The sequence below is a fragment of the Delphinus delphis genome, chromosome 1 (assembly GCF_949987515.2).
Source record: "Delphinus delphis chromosome 1, mDelDel1.2, whole genome shotgun sequence".
Classification (NCBI taxonomy): Eukaryota; Metazoa; Chordata; class Mammalia; order Artiodactyla; family Delphinidae; genus Delphinus; species Delphinus delphis.
The window spans coordinates 81,468,031-81,485,588 of NC_082683.1; the positions used below are offsets into that span (position 1 = coordinate 81,468,031).

Here is a 17,558-nt window from a genome sequence, read left to right on the forward strand (position 1 = left end):
GTTGTTTAGCCATTAAAGGTATTGAATCAATCATTAGAAATTTCCCCACAAAAAAATAAAATAATCAAAATGATGATGACGAAAGGAACAGTCCCACTATGGCCCATGGTGGCTAAAATGAAAAAGACTCACAATATCAAGTTTTGAATTTGTAGAGCAACTGGAATTCAAATATATTTATAGTAGGAGTATAAATTGGTAGAACCACTTTGGAAAACTATTTGTCAGTATCTACTAAACCTAAATGTAAGTCACCCTATGATCCAGCATCTACTCCAACAGAAATGAAGACCTGTATCTATCAAAAGACATGTACAAGGATGCTCAAAGTAGCTTTATTAATAATTGCTAAGTGTTCATCAACAACAGAATTAATAAATATATTCATTCATATTCTGAAATGTATGCATCAGTGAAAAAGCAACTATAGTTCTTTAACAACAGGGACAGATACTACAGATGTTAAGCAAAGGAAGCCAGATGCAAAAGAATACTGTGTATTTCCTTAAGAAATCAAGAATAAGCAAAATTAATATATGGTGTTAAAAGTCCAAATAGTGTTTACCTTTTTAGGTGAAGAGTATTGACTGGGAGGGTGCACAAGGGAGCCTTTTGAGTGCTGGAAATGTTCTATATTTGATCTGGATAGTAGTTATGTGGGTACATACATATGTACAAATTCATTCACTTAAGATGTGAGCACTTCACTCAATAAAAAATTAAAATAAAATAACTATAAGTTAAATCTGAAAAAATCTACAGAAGATAGGTACAATCTTAATGGAGGTTTAAAAATGTACTCAGGATTTGTTTTAATCAGGTATGGCAAGATAGGCATGGAAATGGATGTCATAAATGAAGAAGTTTTTATACTCACAGATTACTAGAAATAGGAGACATGACATGTCATGTAGAGGGACCACACAGGGAAGTATCAGGGTTGTTCAGAAGGCAGAGGGAGTTGGGAAGAAAATATGAACAGGAGGTTTTACTGTGGTTTCTGTGGGAAGAAATGGTTGAGGTAGGGTGTTCAGCCTTCGGATTGGCTAGTATGAATAATCTCAATGGGCAGAAGTGTAAGACTGTCCTGAGTGGTCTAGTACCTGGTCCTGGGGTGATTAGGACAGGAGAATATTAGCCCGGTGTGTAAGAGCCAGATAGAGGAATGGGGAGTGGGCTCTGGATTGCTTAGTTTGTGTATGAAAGGTACACTCCCATGTGCAAAGTTTATTAATCTCTGAGAATTGGCTAGCCCTGGAAGGGCCAGTCTTCCTAGGGTCAGTAATGCCCCAGATGTCAAAATATCAGACTAAAAAGACATACTTAATACATGGAGAAAATAATAAAGCTTCTTTGAAAGCCTTAAGAGAAGATGTAACTAATGAGATGTATACCATTTTTCTGGAAGGGAACCTAACGTAAAGGTGCCAGTTTTTCCCAAAATAGTTTGTGCATTCAGTACAATTCCAATCGATATCCCAACAAAATTTTTGGTAGAACTTAATGAACTGACCCTAAAAATCATGTGGAAGAACCAATGTCCAAGAACAAACAAGGCACTTTTGAAGCTGTAGACCAAGGTAGAGAACATGTCTATAGATAACAAGACTTCTAAAGTTATACTAATTAAGTCAATGTGATATTGGTATAGGAATAAACAAAAAAATCAGTGGTACAGAACAGAGACTCTTAAGCAAACATGCGTACAGTGGAATCTTCATAATGTAACAGGTGGCATTACAAATCAGGGCAAAGGATGGAAGAATCAATAATTAAGGTGCTGGACAAACTGACATCATGTGTTTCATATGTGATATAGTGAGAAGGGTACAACACCATTTATGTGGTATGCCTCTTGAGAATGAATAGCCTGAAACTAATCATGAGGAAACATCAGACAAGCTCAGGTTGGTCTTCTGTAAAACAACTGTTTATTCTTCAAAAATGTCACTGTCATGAAAGACTGAGAAAAGCTGAGAAGATGTTCCAGATTAAGGAGACTAAAGAGACATGATAACTAAAAGCAGTAAGTGACCCTGGATCAGAAGAAGGAAAATTCCATAAAGAAATTATTGGAATAATTAATAAAATTTATATATGAATTGTGTATTAGTAATATTGTATCAATTTTAGATTTCTTAAATTTGATAGTTACTTGTGGTTATATTACTAACTTGTGGTTATATTACTAGTTACTCTAGGATATATAGTTCAGTGCAAAAAAAATCTCTCAAGTGAGAGACATAAAGCAATGGTGGCAAAATATCAAAAAGTGGTGAATCCACATTAAGGGTGTACTGACTTAATTTTAAAAACAAATACTTCTGGAGGACTTCCCTGGGGTTCCAGTGGGTAAGACTCTGCTCTCCCAATGCAGGGGGCCCAGGTTCGATCCCTGGTCGGGGAACTAGATCCTGCATGCATGCTACAACTAAGGAGTTTCCATGCCACAACTAAGAGTGCATGCTGCAACTAAGAAGTCTGCATGCTGCAACTGAAAGATCCCACATGCAGCTACGAAGATCCCACATGCTGCAACTAAGACCCGGTGCAGCCTAAATAAATAAATAAATATTTAAAAAAAAACTTCAAAAAATAATTCTGGGAGAATTAATTATTGATTAAAAAATTAAATTAGATTCCTGCCTCATACTATACCTGCATTAAAAAAAAAATTCTAGATGGATTAAAGGCCCAATTGTGAAAAGTAAAACTTTTAGAGAAAATACATGAGAATAGTTTCTGTGTTGTCTCATGGTAGGGAAGAATGTTTTTTGTTTTTTGTTTTTTGTTTTTTGCGGTATGCGGGCCTCTCACTGTTGTGGTCTCTCCCGTTGCGGAGCACAGGCTCCGGCTGCGGAGGCTCAGCGGCCATGGCTCACGGGCCCAGCCGCTCCGCGGCATGTGGGATCCTCCCGGACAGGGGCACGAACCCGCGTCCCCTGCATCGGCAGGCGGACTCTCAACCACTGCGCCACCAGGGAAGCCCCGGGAAGAATGTTTTATATGAGAATAGTTTATGTGTTGTCTCATGGTAGGGAAGAATGTTTTAAAATGAGAGCAAAAAAGCATGAATATTACAGGAAAAGATTGCTAAATTTTAAGTCCATTAAAATAAAAACCCTTTTGTTTATAAAACTCATCAAATAAAAAGTGAAAAAGACAAGACTAATGTTGGGGAAATATTTGCAAGTAATATAATTCACAAAGATTAATATCCGGAATTTGTAAAGAACTCTCACAAATCAATAAGAAAAGGCAGGGTTGGGGGGAGATATCCAATAGACAAAGAATCTGTAGAGGTAAAGGACAGGAAACTCAAATATCCAATGAAACATGAAAGTTGCTTAACCTCACTGTCATCAAAAATGTAAATTAAAACTACAGTGAGGTTGTAAAGCTACAAACATGTCATACTATTAGATTGGCAAAAGTTTTAAATTTGATGGTATTGTAGTAACTCACTGAGCATTTATTATGTGTAAACACTTTTCTAAGTGCTTTAGGTATATAACTTATTTATTCCTCACACAATCATAAGAGTTTGATAATATCCTCATTTTATCGATGAAGAAACTGAATTAGAGAGAAGTTAAGGTCACCCATTTAGAAAGTGGTAGAGGTAGAATTTGAACCCAAACACTGTGGCTCTAGGGCCCAATGAATTGAATACCGTGACAGAAGATTACGATATTTCATTGAATGTAAGATTCCACAGATTTTAAGGTGTACCATTATTTTAGTAATCACTAAGAAAAAATATCATGAAACTATGGTATACCATCAATCGTAAAATACATGATAATTTTAGAGATGTTAAAAATGTGAAAACAATGTGCCTCTTACAGTGGATGAACTATGATGTATTGTTTGTGGATATTTTGGTCAACATGTGAATGTACAAAATGTATGATGATAATAAAACAAAGTCACACTAGGGTTACCTCTGTGGAAGAAGTCAGGGGAATAGGATTTGGAGATGAACAGGGACCTCAACTCTGTAATGTCTATAATGTTTTGTTTGCTTAAAATAAAAAGGCTACATGAAACAAAAATAGCAAAGAGTTAAGATTCACAAAAGTTGGGTTGGGAGTACATGTATATATTTATCCATTCTTTTCTGTGTGGCTGAAAATATTATGACCTTTTTATAAATATTGGTGGTAGGACTTCCCTGGTGGCACAGTGGTTAAGGATCCGCCTGCCAATGCAGGGGACATGGGTTTGAGCCCTGGTCTGGGAAGATCCCACATGCTGTGGAGCAACTAAGCCCATGAGCCACAACTACTGAGCCTGCACTCTAGAGCCTGCAAGCCACAACTACTGAGCCCACGTGCCACAACTACTGTGCGCCTAGAGCCCATGCTCCGCAACAAGAGAAGCCACCGCAATGAGAAGCCCGCGCACTGCAACGAGGAATAACCCCCGCTCGCTGCATCTAGAGAAAGCCTGCACACAGCAACAAAGACCCAACACAGCCAAAAAATAAAAATAAATAAATAAAGCTATTAAATCTGGTCAAAAGTATGGACCATTTAAAAAATAAAAAGTGAAAAGAACAGGTATCCTTTGCTCTCTGAATTCCAGCTATGCCAACTAAGGAATGGAATATATTCTCGTAGATTTTCAAATAAATCCCTTATTGTTTAAACTCTTTTTTATTTGAAACTTGGAACCAGACAAACATCTCTGATATCCACAATTGCTGTCCAAATTTAAGAACCCCATATATTCAGGAAATAAGAGATACTTTCACTTGAATTTGTAAGCCAATAGAGAAGAGACTGAAAATACAGAAGAGTCCTGAAAGGGAAGAACTAAGATCCAGAGTATAGATAAAGGAATTCACCTTGGATAAGAGAAGAGTCACTAACTTCAAAATAATGTGATGAAAATAAGTTTAAATATAGAAAAATTTTTAGATGTGGATATGAAATTGACCAAGTTCCAGCCTAGTAGTCTCAATTCACTGTGAGAGGTATGAAGAAAGGTCAGGATGAACTAAGAGGTGAGACAGAATGGTTGGGCTTGCTTGGTAGTGGTTGGATTTTGTTGTTCAGATTTTATATCTTTTTTGAAAATTTACTTGGCCTTTTCAAAGATCACAGGATCTACTGAGTACTTTTTTTTTTTTTTTTTTAATTTGCAGTATGTGGGCCTCTCAATGTTGTGGCCTCTCCCATTGCGGAGCAGGCTCCGGACGCACAGGCTCAGCGGCCATGGCTCACGGGCCCAGCCACTCCGCGGCATGTGGGATCTTTCCGGACCGGGGCACGAACCCGTGTCCCCTGCATCGGCAGGCAGACTCTCAACCACTGCGCCACCAGGGAAGCCCTACTGAGTATTTTTAGTATACTAGACAGTGGATTGATTCTGTAATACCTGATCTTTGAAAATTTATCATATAGCCTCAGGCAACTTCCCTAATCTGTCTTTTCCAGACAGAGAAAAAATTGCCAACACATAAGAATGTCTGTATGTTTCAAAGTTTATAAGTATTTTATGTTCTATATTATTTTTCATATAGATATCATAGGAAATTATTGTAGTCTAGTCTTCATTTTTCATTTTGCCATTTTAAGGCTTATACTCTTTTTTAACACCGAAAAATCTGCTTCTCTCTAGTTATTCCTTATAATTAAATATAGGTTATTTTGGAACTTACATACACAAGTACAGAGCATTCTTTTATTAATTATCTCGTTAAATTCTAGAGCTGAACAACAAAGGAATGAAGCACTATATAATGCTGAAGAGCTAAGTAAAGCTTTCCAACATTATGAAGAAAAGATGGCTGAAAAACTGGAAAAGGTAAGAGGCAGTTTTGCAAATTCAGTGTTTTGTATTACCATCCACATTCTGAAAATATAGACATAAATAGAATATCTTTATATATGGTTAAAGTGGGGAGTAATTTTTATGATCTCATTCATAATAAAATCATTGAAATAAAGAATTTATAATTATTAGTTAAGTATAATATTTACCATCTTCTTATAATGAGCAGAAACTTTCTTATCCAGAGAAGGAAAAGAGTGGAGACAAGGTACAAAATGTAGAGAAAGATGGGGTGAGTGAGCAGTTTAGAGCTATAGAAGTAAAAGCAGGAAATTTGTTCCTATCACCTCAGTGAAAATGAAGGCAGAGTAGATTATGTAGCCTTTAATTGGTCTCCTTAGACATAACACCCTGAGAGAGACTCACTTCTGCCTTTCAGAGGGAAGGTTCCTTGAATAGGTTCTACATAGTAATATAGTGGCTTAATTACATTCATTGAATATCTTCAAGTAATACCACATGATAATAAACCTGTTTGGAGGGAGGCCACATGTTGGACCTTAAGATAAATTCTTTATATCCTTAATTAATATAAATTCTTTATATCCTTAATATTTACAAATTCTGTTCGAAGAAAGGTAGAAGGATAGAAGAAATATTAAAAATAAGAAAAATTTAAGATCCCATTAGATACTGACGTCTTAAGTGTGAATTAATAAGATCACTGTTTTGAAAGCCTTGGTAAAGGTCCCCGTGAGAAAGAAATATTGTAGAAGGGATTTTTAATAAGGTAATCTGGACTGGGAGGTAGAATACTTAGTAGGGAGAATATCCTCCTAGAGAGGGAGGACTTTATAGAGGAAAGAGAGGAAAATGTAAGAGATGATTTTTTTCATACTCCTAACTTAGGATTATAAATTTCAAACTGCTCAGCAGAGCCCTATAGTTAGATAGATATAACAAAGGAAGTGGGGCAGATCTGTCCAGTCCTCCATTTCCACTGCTTAAACCTGGATGCTTGACTTTTATCTGTTTTAAATTTGGGGCTGTGATTTCCTTGGGAGTACTCTGTGGCTAAAATTTCAAAAATTACTTCTCTGGAACATTTACACTAAAGTTAGCCTTTAGTAACTTGATGCAGCATCTCTACATGAGTTGCTTGCCTTGTCTACATAGAGCAGAACAATTCTGCTTTCAGGTAATCATGCTGTTGTTCCTTTCTTGTAGGCTCTTAACCATTTCTGGACAGGTGGTAGCATTCCCCCCTCCCTGTTCTTTGTTGCTGGAAGTTCATTTTGCTCCTTTCACTACAAGGCTGGGGACTTAAACTTGTGGAGTACTTACTCCACTCTCCTGCTTATTTCCGAAATCACTACATTTTAATTTGAAATACCTAAAACTTATGACCACATTAGTGCATCCACTGAAAACAAATTATTGTTTTAGGTTCAAGCTGAAGAAGCAATATTAGAGAAAAATCTGATTAACTGCGAAAAAGAAAATAAAAGGCTACAGGAAGAGTGTGGTCTATATAAAAGTGAACTTGAAATTCTGAAGGAGAAATTAAGGTACAGTATCCTATTGTAAAAAAAGGATTTTTGTGTGGAAATAGAGAAAAAACTGAAACATTTAAAAATAGAATATTTTGAATTCTGTAATTATGGGCTTAAATAATGTAGAAAGATAGGCGTCCATGACTGAAATTGTTTTCTACTTGTAAATTTAGGATTTTAAATGAATAAAACATGTGTTGATGTTAGTATACTTGTAAATATAGAGTAATGTGATCAACATATTTGCTTTGAATATATTTAGAAAAAATTAACACAGATGTAGTGTCCTTGTAGTGTGACCACATTAGCTAGTAAAATATGTATTCTTCAAATCATGAAGCATCACCTAGTGTAACCTCATTTCAGAGATGTTAAAAATGTGATAAAGGGAACTGATGAAATACAATAACAGTTCTAAACAGTAGATTGTTCTAATGTTTGACATGTTTTTATAGGTATACACATATAGGTTTAAAAACGCTGCATAGTAATCTGTTAATGGTTAATTAGATTTTATCTTTTAGAGTTGTGGCTAATAGTTTGTGATTTTTTTCCTTATACTATCTAAAACTTTCTTGATGCTGCAAAACATTGTGTCAGGATTTTGGAGCTAACTCTCCTGTCATACACTTTTTAAAAGGGAGCAGAAATACCTCCAAGGTAATGGGATTATTCTGCTCAACTACTTACTGTGAGACACTGGGCAAGTTTCATAACCTTTCGTTGCCTTGTTTTCCTCCATCCGTAAGCAGGGAGTAACAATAGTGCTAGCCACTTAAAGTTGTGAGTGCCTAGCATGCAGAAGGTAGGCACTCAGTAAATGTGAGCAAGTATTATTATTTCAGAATTAAGCTTTAAAATATTTAAAAAGCGAGATTAACTAAATATGATTATTGAAAGTAAATGTATGTTTTATTTTCATTTTTATGCTTTTTTCTTCATAGGCAGTTAAAAGAAGAAAATAATAATGGAAAAGAAAAATTAAGGATCATGGCAGTGAAAAATTCAGAAGTCATGGCACAACTAACTGAATCTAGACAAAGTATTCTTAAGCTAGAGAGTGAGTTAGAGGATAAAGACGAAATACTTAGAGAAGAATTTTCTCTGATGAATGAAAACCGAGAATTAAAAGTTCGTATTGCAACACAGAATGAGAGACTGGATTTGTGTCAGCAAGAAATAGAAAGTTCAAGGGTGGAACTGAGAAGTTTGGAAAAAATTATGTCCCAGTTGCCAGTAAGTATGTGTGACAAGGAAAATTTTACCCAAGTACTTTATAAGAGATCATAATTTCGTAGTTGCTTTATTACCTTCTATTTTTTTTCCTCACGTCTGCTTTCAGTCATCAGTTCTTTTCTATCTAATCCTTTTTTCTGAACTTACCTTTCTACTATTCCATCCTTTCTCAATCTCTCAGATGCCATGTATAAGAATGCCACAGAATTTTTTAAAACAACAGTTTTAAAGGAACATTTATATACCACAGCGTTCACCCATTTTAAGTGTACTGTTCAATGATTTTTAGTAAATTTACAGATTCTGGAACAATCACCACAATCCAGTTTTCAAACACTTCTATCCCCCAAAGGTCCCTTGTGCCCATTTATAATCAGTCCCTGTACCCATCCCCACTCCTAGGGAATCACTAATCTACTTTCTGCCTATGGAGATTTGTCTTTTCTGGACATTTCATATAAATGAATTGTACAATATGTGGTCTTACGTTTTCTTAATGTTTTTGAGGATCTTTCATTGTGATATATATCAGTATTTCATTTCTTTCTATTGTTTAATATTATTCCTTTGTATGGATATGCTACATTTTATTTATTCATTCACCAGTAGATGTATATTTCGGTTGTTTCCACTTTTGAACTATTATGAATGATGCTGTTATGAATATTTGCTTACAAGTCTCTGTCCACACATTTCTCTTGAGTAGATACCTAGAAGTAGAATTGCTGAGTCATGTGGTAAATTTATGCCAAACTTTTGCAAAGTGGCTGTACCATTTTACATTCTCACCAGCAAAATGTGAGGATTTCTGTTTCTCTACATCTTAGCCAACAATTGTTATTGTCTGTCTTTTTGATTGTAGCCATCTTAATGAGTATTACCTGGTATCACATTGTGGTTTTAATTTCCATTTCCCTGTTGACCATGTTGAGCAATTTTTCATATACTCTTAGAATGGTACAGAATATTAAATTGTTTTTATGGTAGCATCTGGCCACCTTTTCTCTATGAGTTATATATATGACCATATTTATAAGTGAGATTAGGAAGAAAGTAAGTATACTTGTGTCAGAAATTTGTTATTCATAGGGGCAAAGTAAAGGTGAAATCAGGAGATAAGATAAAGATAAGATAAATGTGTCATGATTGGTTTCACATATGGATGGCTGGTAGACTTTTACCAATTTTAAACTGTCATGGAATTATGAAGCTGAAAGGGACCTTAGTAATCATCTAATTCAGTATTATCATTTTATTGAATTGGTGAAGAAGTGTACCCAAGGAAGTAAATAATTTGTCCAGCTAGCTAGTGGCAGAGTTAAAAGCAGAACATACCATTCTTGGTTCCCATCCCCCTGCAATATCTACTTTCCTGGGATGCTGATTATTTGCTTAGATTGTTTTTTTTAATTTTTTTTTTTTTTTTTTTGGCCACATGGCACGTGGGATCTTTGTTCCCAGGCCAGGGATCAAACCCGTGCCCGCTACAGTGGAAATGTGGAGTCTTAACCACTGGACCACCAGGGAAGTCCCTGTTTGCTTAGATTTCTAATGTACTGTTTGCTTTTGAAATTTGATAGTAATCAAATGCAGGTAGCATTCATTTTAAATTGATACTTCCTTTGACTCAGTATCAAGAATTACTTGATATGTGATTCTGAAAGTGGTGTGATAATATATGCTTGATCCCATATAACATGGTTTAGAAATGTGAATTTGTCTATTTCTAAAAGGTGTGATTTTGTTATAGTTTGAAGGTAGTAGTCATTAAGTGCTTACCTTGCCCCTTTTCACAACTAATTTTTAAAATTATTATTCAGAACATACAGAATACATAAAGAGACCAATATAGCACATTTGCTAAATCTGGGAAACATATTGTGATATCTACTTCAGACATTTTTAGAATAAAAATTTATAGGGAAATAAAGCCTCAGTATGTACTTCATTAGATCCCCATTCTCTCCCTCTCTCCTCAGAGGTAGCCACTATTTTGAAATTCATATGTATCCTTCTTGCCCATATTTTAAATATTGCCATATACAGATGTATCCGGAAAAAAATATATATATAGTTCAGTGCATTTTTGAAAGTACAATATGTGCCTCTGTTGTTTTTCACTCAGTGTCATGTGATGTCTCCATAATGATTTATATAATGCAGATTTATTTTAACTATTGTAGTTTTCCCATTATGTTAATATTTCATAATGAATTTATACATTCTGTTGATGGCTGTTAGATTGTTTCTATTAAATTCACACAATTTTTCAAACTTACATAAAAAATAATTGTATCGGACTTCCCTGGTGGCACAGAGGTTAAGAATCTGCCTGCCAGTGCAGGGGACACAGGTTTGATCCCTGGCCCGGGAAGATCCCACATGCCGTGGAGCAACTAAGCCTGTGCGCCACAACTACTGAGCCTGGGCTCTAGAGCCTGCGAGCCACAACTGCTGAGCCCGCACACCACAACTACTGAAGCCCATATGCCTAGAGCCCATGCTCCGCAACAAGGGAAGCCACCACAAATGAGAAGCCCCCTCACCTCAACAAAGAGTAGCCCCTGCTCAATACAACTAGAGAAAGCCCGCGTGCAGCAATGAAGACCCAACGCAGCCATAAATAAATAAATAAATAAATTGTATCATAGATATTGTAAGTTTATATATGTTTGTTTTTAAACTTGCAGTTAAAAAGAGAAATGTTTGGTTTTAAATCATCTCTGTCTAAGCACCAGATGAGTATTTTGTCAAACAAGGAAGACAGTTACATTGGCTGCTGTGAGACAAATAAAATGGTGATTTCGGAATTGAGGTACGGTTTTCAGATGCTGAAGTTTTAGCACATACAATGTGTTTTGAAAATTGGTAATTAAGATCTTTAGTTGAGAAGTTGAGAAATATACAGAAAAGTCTAGAGAGTATTATAACAAATATCCATATTTCCACAACTAAGAGCTGATTCTTAACATTTTTTGATATTTTTTTAAATCTGTTTCTTTAAATAAAAAATAAAACATTACAGGATAGATAATGCCCTTTGATCCTTAACACTAGTCCCATTCTCCTCCTAAGTATCTACCATCATGAGATGGATATCTATCCTTCAATTCATTTGTGTTTGTTTATACTCACACATATAAATATACTGTTTTTATATGTTTTGTAATTTTGCTTTTTCACTCAGCATCATTTTTAAAATTCATCGTGTCGAGGTAGGTAGGTAGAATGGTTGATCAATGGATGGACTAGTGTGGTTAGTTTAGTTTTAATAGCTGTATAAGAGTCTCTCCTACAACTACATCACAATTTATCTGTTCCTTTATCAATAGTTGCCTTATTTCTAGTTTTCCGCTATTACAAATAATGCTGCAAAGTCCATACTTACACATGTTTCCTGTACAATATGCGAGAATTTCTCTAGCAGATATTTCTAGAAGTAAAATTGCTGGGTCATAGGTTGTATACTATCAAGTTTCTAAAGTAGCTGAACCAGTTTACAGTGTAATCAGTTGTATATAAGACTTTCTGTATCTTGGCCAATAGTTGACTAATATCAGAGTTTAAAATTTTTTTTAATTAAAATTATTTTAATTTGAAAGGGGAAAATGGTTTGTGGTATTTTTATAGAATCTTTCTAATAATTTTTGGTTTATTTTCTTTTGTGCCAGGATTAAGCTTGCAATGAAAGAGGCAGAAATTCAAAAGCTTCAGGCAAACCTGACTGCTAATCAATTATCTCACAATCTTATTGCTTCTAATGACAACCAAGAAAGTGGCAAATTAAATAGTTTAGAAACAGAACCTGTAAAACTAGGAGGTAATCAAGTAGGTAAGTATATTATATTCAATTCTTATTATAAATTGTAATCAGAGTTCTTTATGATAGTTTTTTAAAGAAACAGATTATCAACTGGTTACTATTATCAAACATACTTGATAATCTGTTATTACTACTTATGTGTTAAGACAGTAAAAATCATTTCAAAATTCTTGAAGTTTGCATCATTCTTTAAAAATATATTTTTGAAGTAAAATTTACTTACAGTAGGATGCATCCATTTAAAATAAAAGTTCAATGCTTTTTGTCAGATTTTTTTTTTAAATAAATTTATTTATTTATTTTTGGCTGCCTTGGGTCTTTGTTACTGCACACGGGCTTTCTCTAGCTGCGGTGAGTGGGGACTACTCTTCGTTGTGGTGCATGGTCTTCTCATTGTGGTGGCTTATCTTGTTGCAGAGCATGGGCTCTAGGCTCATGGGCTTCAGTAGTTGTGGCATGCAGGCTCAGTAGTTGTGGCTCGCGGGCTCTAGAGTGCAGACTCAGTAGTTGTGGCGCATGGGCTTAGTTGCTCCATGGCATGTGGGATCTTCCCGGACCAGGGTTCGAACCCGTGTCCCCTGCATTGCCAGGCGGATTCTTAACCACTGCACCACCAGGGAAGTCCAGATGTTTGTTTTTTTCATATGGTTATACCCTTGTTACCATCACCACAATCAAGACATACAGTAGTCCCTGCCTATCCTCCCAGGATACATTCCAGGACCCCCGGTGGATGCCTGAAGCTGCAGATAGTATGAAACCCTATGTACTACTATGTTTTTTCCTATACATACATGCCTGTGATGAAGTTTAATTTGTAACTTAGGCACAGTAAGAGATTAACAACAATAATAATAAAATAGAACAATTATAACAGTATACTATAATAAAAGTTATGTGAATGTGGCCTCTCTCTCCCTCAAAATATCTTATTGTACAAATTTAATACCTTTTCTATCTTCACACATTGTGGCTATAACTTCTGCAGTTTGACGTGTGATAACAAAACTAGCACAAATTTCTTTTTTCTTTACAATTTCCTGGATTGAAGAGTCTTACTGTAGATCTTAGCAACCTCAGCATACAACTTTTTTTCTTATTAAGTTTAGTACTTTCACCTTTTCGCTTAAAGGGAGCATGTTACGGCTTCTTTTATATTTGAATTGCTAGCATCACTACTCTTGCACTTTGGGACCATTATTAAGTAAAATAAGGATTACTTGAACACATGCACTGCGGTACTGCAACAGTTGATTTGATAACCTAGTTGGCCACTAAGTGACTAACAGGTGGGATACATGGACAAAGGGATTATTATTCACATCCTAGGCAGGGCGGAGCTGGACGGCAAGGGACAGTGTGAGACTTCATCACACTACTCAGAACGGCACACAGTTTATAACTTATGAATTGTTTATTTCTGGAATTTTCCATTTATTATTTTCGAGCCTCAGTTGACAGCAGGTAACTGAAACCATGGAATGCAAAAACTAGGATAAGGGAGGACTACTGTATAACATTTCCCTCAGGATCCATATACTCCTTCCCAGTTACTTTGGGTTTAATTTTCTCTTCTTTTTAAATTTTTCTTAAAGTGAAAGCTTAGATTATTGACTTTAAATCTTTCTTCTTTTCAAATGTAAGTATTTAAAGGTACAAACTTCCCTTTAGTCAATGCTTTAGCTGAATCCCATTAATTTTATATGTTATGCTTTTATTTTATTCAGTTCAAAATATAATATCTCTTGTGTGTGTTTATTTCCAAATATTTAGTCATTTTCCAGATACCTCTGTGTTATTAGTGGTGGACATTAGGTTGGTTTCATTAAACAAATGAATTCATGAATGTACCCGATTTCAATTTTTTAAATATTTTGAGACTCAGTTTATTGGCCAGCATATGGTCTATTTTGGTGAATATTCCAGATTCACTTGAAAAAATTCTGTATTCTGTAATTATTGGGTGAAATTTTTTTTTGCACTTCTTTTGAGATATAGTTGACATGCAGCATTATGTAAGTTTGTGTATAGTGTAATGAGTTGACTTACATATGTTATGATTTCCACAGTAAATTTGGTAACATTGTCATCTCATTTACATACCAAAAAAAAAGGAAAAAAGTTTTAAGATCTACTCTCTTAAATTTCAAATATACTATACAACAGTGTAACTTATTATCATCATGTTGTACATTATGGATCCACTTTTACTTTTAATATACTTAGTTCTTAGCCAATAATTAACATGAAGAAACCACCGTGTAGAAGAAAACTTGCAGTATTTGTACTAATAGCAAATCACTTGAATACCTTATATATGATTATCTAGGTTATTAGGTAGTCTTTTTAAGACTCTTTAGGTTTTGTTTATTTGTTTCTTTGTTGCTTTTAAAAATTTGAATATTTCCCTTTCTTCCTTTCTTTTTCTTTCTTTCTTTATCATTAAAGTATAATTGACCTACAACACTGTTAGTTCCAGGTGCACAACATAAAGATTCGACATTACAAAATCACCACAATAAGTCTAGTTACCATCTGTCACCATACAATGTTATTACAATATTATTGACTGTATTCCCCATACTGTACCTTTCATCCCCATGACTCATTTATTTTGTAACTGAAAGTTTGTGCCTCTTAATGTCTCTCACCTATTTTATTTATCTCCTCCTCCTTCCCCTTCCCCAACTGCAACCACCAGTTTGTTCTCTGTATCTATGTCTGTTTCTGTTTTGTTACGTTTCTTCATTTGTTTTGTTTTTTAGATTCCATATATAAATGAAATCATACAGTATTTGTCTTTGTCTAGCTTATTTCACTTAGCATAATACCATCTAGATCAATCAATGTTGTTTCAAATGGCAGGATTTCATTCTGTTTCATGGCTGACTAATATTCTATTGTATAAATACAGTTTACATATTCATCTTCTTTATCCATTTATCAATTGATGGGCACTTAGGTTGCTACCATATTTTGGCTATTGTAAATAATGCTGCAATGAACATGGGAGTGCAGATATCTTTTCTAATTAATATTTTGTTTTCTTCAGAAAAATACCCAGAAGTGGAATTGCTGGGTCATATGGTAGTTCTGTTTTTAATTTTTGAGAAACCCCCATACTGTTTTCCACAGTAGCTGTACCAGTTTACATTCCTGCTAGCAGGGCACCAGGGTTCCGTTTTTTCCACATTCTTGTCAACCCTTGTTATTTCTTGTCTTTTTGATAATAGCATTTCTAACATGTGTGAGGTGATATCTCATTGTGGTTTTGATTAGATTTCCATGATTCGTGTTGTTAAGCACCTTTTCATGTACCTTGTTGGCCATTGGTGTCTTGTCTGGAAACATGTCTATTCAGATCCTTTTCCCTTTTTTTTTTTTTTTGCTGTTGAGTTATATGAATTTTTAAATATATTTTGAATATTAACCTCTTATCAGATACATGATTTAGAAATATTTTTTCCCATTCCATAGGTTGACTTCTCATTTTATTGATGGTTTCTTTTGCTATACAGGAGATTTTTAGTTTGATGTAGTCCCACACATTTGTTTTTGCTTTTGGTGCAAAATCCAAAAAAAAAAAAAATCATTGCTGAGACTGATGTCTAATAGCTTACAGTCTGTTTTTTTTTTTTTTTTCCCTAGTAGTTTTATGGCTTTAGGTGTTATGTTCATGTCTTTAATCCATTTTAAGTTAATTTTTGTGTATGGTGTAAGATAATGGTCCAGTTTCATTTTTTTTGTATGTTGCTGTCCAGTTTTCCCGACACCATTTATTGAAGGGACTATCCTTTCCCCATGGAATACTCTTCACTCCTTTGTTGTAAATTAATTGACCATATATACATATATTTATTTATAGTCTTTCTGTTTTGTTCCATTGATCTATGTGTCTGTTTTTATGCCAGTACTATACTTTTTCTGATTACTATAACTTTGTAATATAGTTTGAAACCAGGAAGTGTAATGCCTCCAGTTTTGTTCTTCTTTCTCGTTTGTGGTTCCATATAAATATTTAGGATTGTTTGTTAATTTCTGTGAAAAATGCCATTGGAATTTTGATAGGGGTTGAATTGAATCAGTAGGTCACTTTGGGTTAGTATGGACAGTTTTACAATGTTAATTCTTCTAATCCAGGAGGATGAGATGTCTTTCCATTTATTTGTGTCTTCAGTTTCTTTCATCAACATCTTGTAGTTTTCAGTATACAGATCTTTTACCTACTTGGTTATATTTATTCCTAAGTATTTTATTCTTTTTGACTCAATTGTAAATGGGGTTGTTCTCTAAATTTCTCTTTTTTTTTAATTGGTTAATTGTTTATTTATCAAGAGAAACTATTCCTTAGCCCAGATATTCATAGTTCATAGTTTCATAGTTCAGGAACACAGGTAAGTGACAAACTTCCATGGAACTCAACCCAAAGAAATTCTTTATATCCCCAAATCACTTTGCACTCTGAAAGATACCAACCTTCCTCACATCTCTTCAAAATATTTTATGGAATCATAATTTCTATAGAAATCTGCATATGCCTTCTTTCTTGGTTCAGCCACAGCAAACTTACAGAAAGTTGCAACTCCTAGGGAGACAGTGAGTGCTCCAACAATATGAAATCGCAGGCGCTTGGCCAGAAGGCCACACATCTGAGGTTTTGTCAAAGAACTGGAAGGCAGGGTAGTTTTTCTTGATAGCTCAACAACAACGTCCTTCCAGACTGATGGAGTAAATTTCTTTCTGATAGTTTATAGTTTACTCAGAATTAAGATTTTTTCCACTTGAAGTGAAATGTAGAAACTTTACAAGGTTATAGGTCTCTTTACCATCCATATTTTATATTGTAATTGTCCAGTGTATTATACCAGCATACACTGAAAACCTCACTAGACAATGCTATTTTTTCCTTTCAACTGTCATAATCTGATAGTTAATCACTGCAGCTTTTTGTTGATTAGTGTTTGCCTGGTAAAACTTTTTCCATCCTTTTAAACCTGTATCTTTATATATAAGTGAATTTCTAATAGAAAGCATATAATTGGTTCTTGCTTTAATAACCAGTGATTTTTACTCTTTTACTGGAATGTTTAGGTTACTTACATTTAATGTAATTATCGATCTTTTGGGGTTTAAATCTACCATCTTGGTATTTGTTTGCTTTCTATTCT

At 34.7% G+C, this 17,558-nt stretch overlaps 1 protein-coding gene across 9 annotated transcripts in view; it reads left to right on the top strand.

The window, feature by feature from the left end:
* Positions 1-17,558, top strand: part of CCDC18 (coiled-coil domain containing 18) — a 118,176-nt gene that overhangs the window by 16,298 nt on the left and 84,320 nt on the right. For all 9 annotated transcript variants that reach the window (XM_060025734.1, XM_060025742.2, XM_060025761.2 and 6 more), the window contains 5 exons: positions 5,715-5,811; positions 7,225-7,346; positions 8,276-8,567; positions 11,258-11,382; positions 12,239-12,399. In XM_060025734.1, the coding sequence (XP_059881717.1) occupies positions 5,715-5,811; positions 7,225-7,346; positions 8,276-8,567; positions 11,258-11,382; positions 12,239-12,399 (797 nt within the window). The remainder of the gene's footprint in view (positions 1-5,714; positions 5,812-7,224; positions 7,347-8,275; positions 8,568-11,257; positions 11,383-12,238; positions 12,400-17,558) is intronic.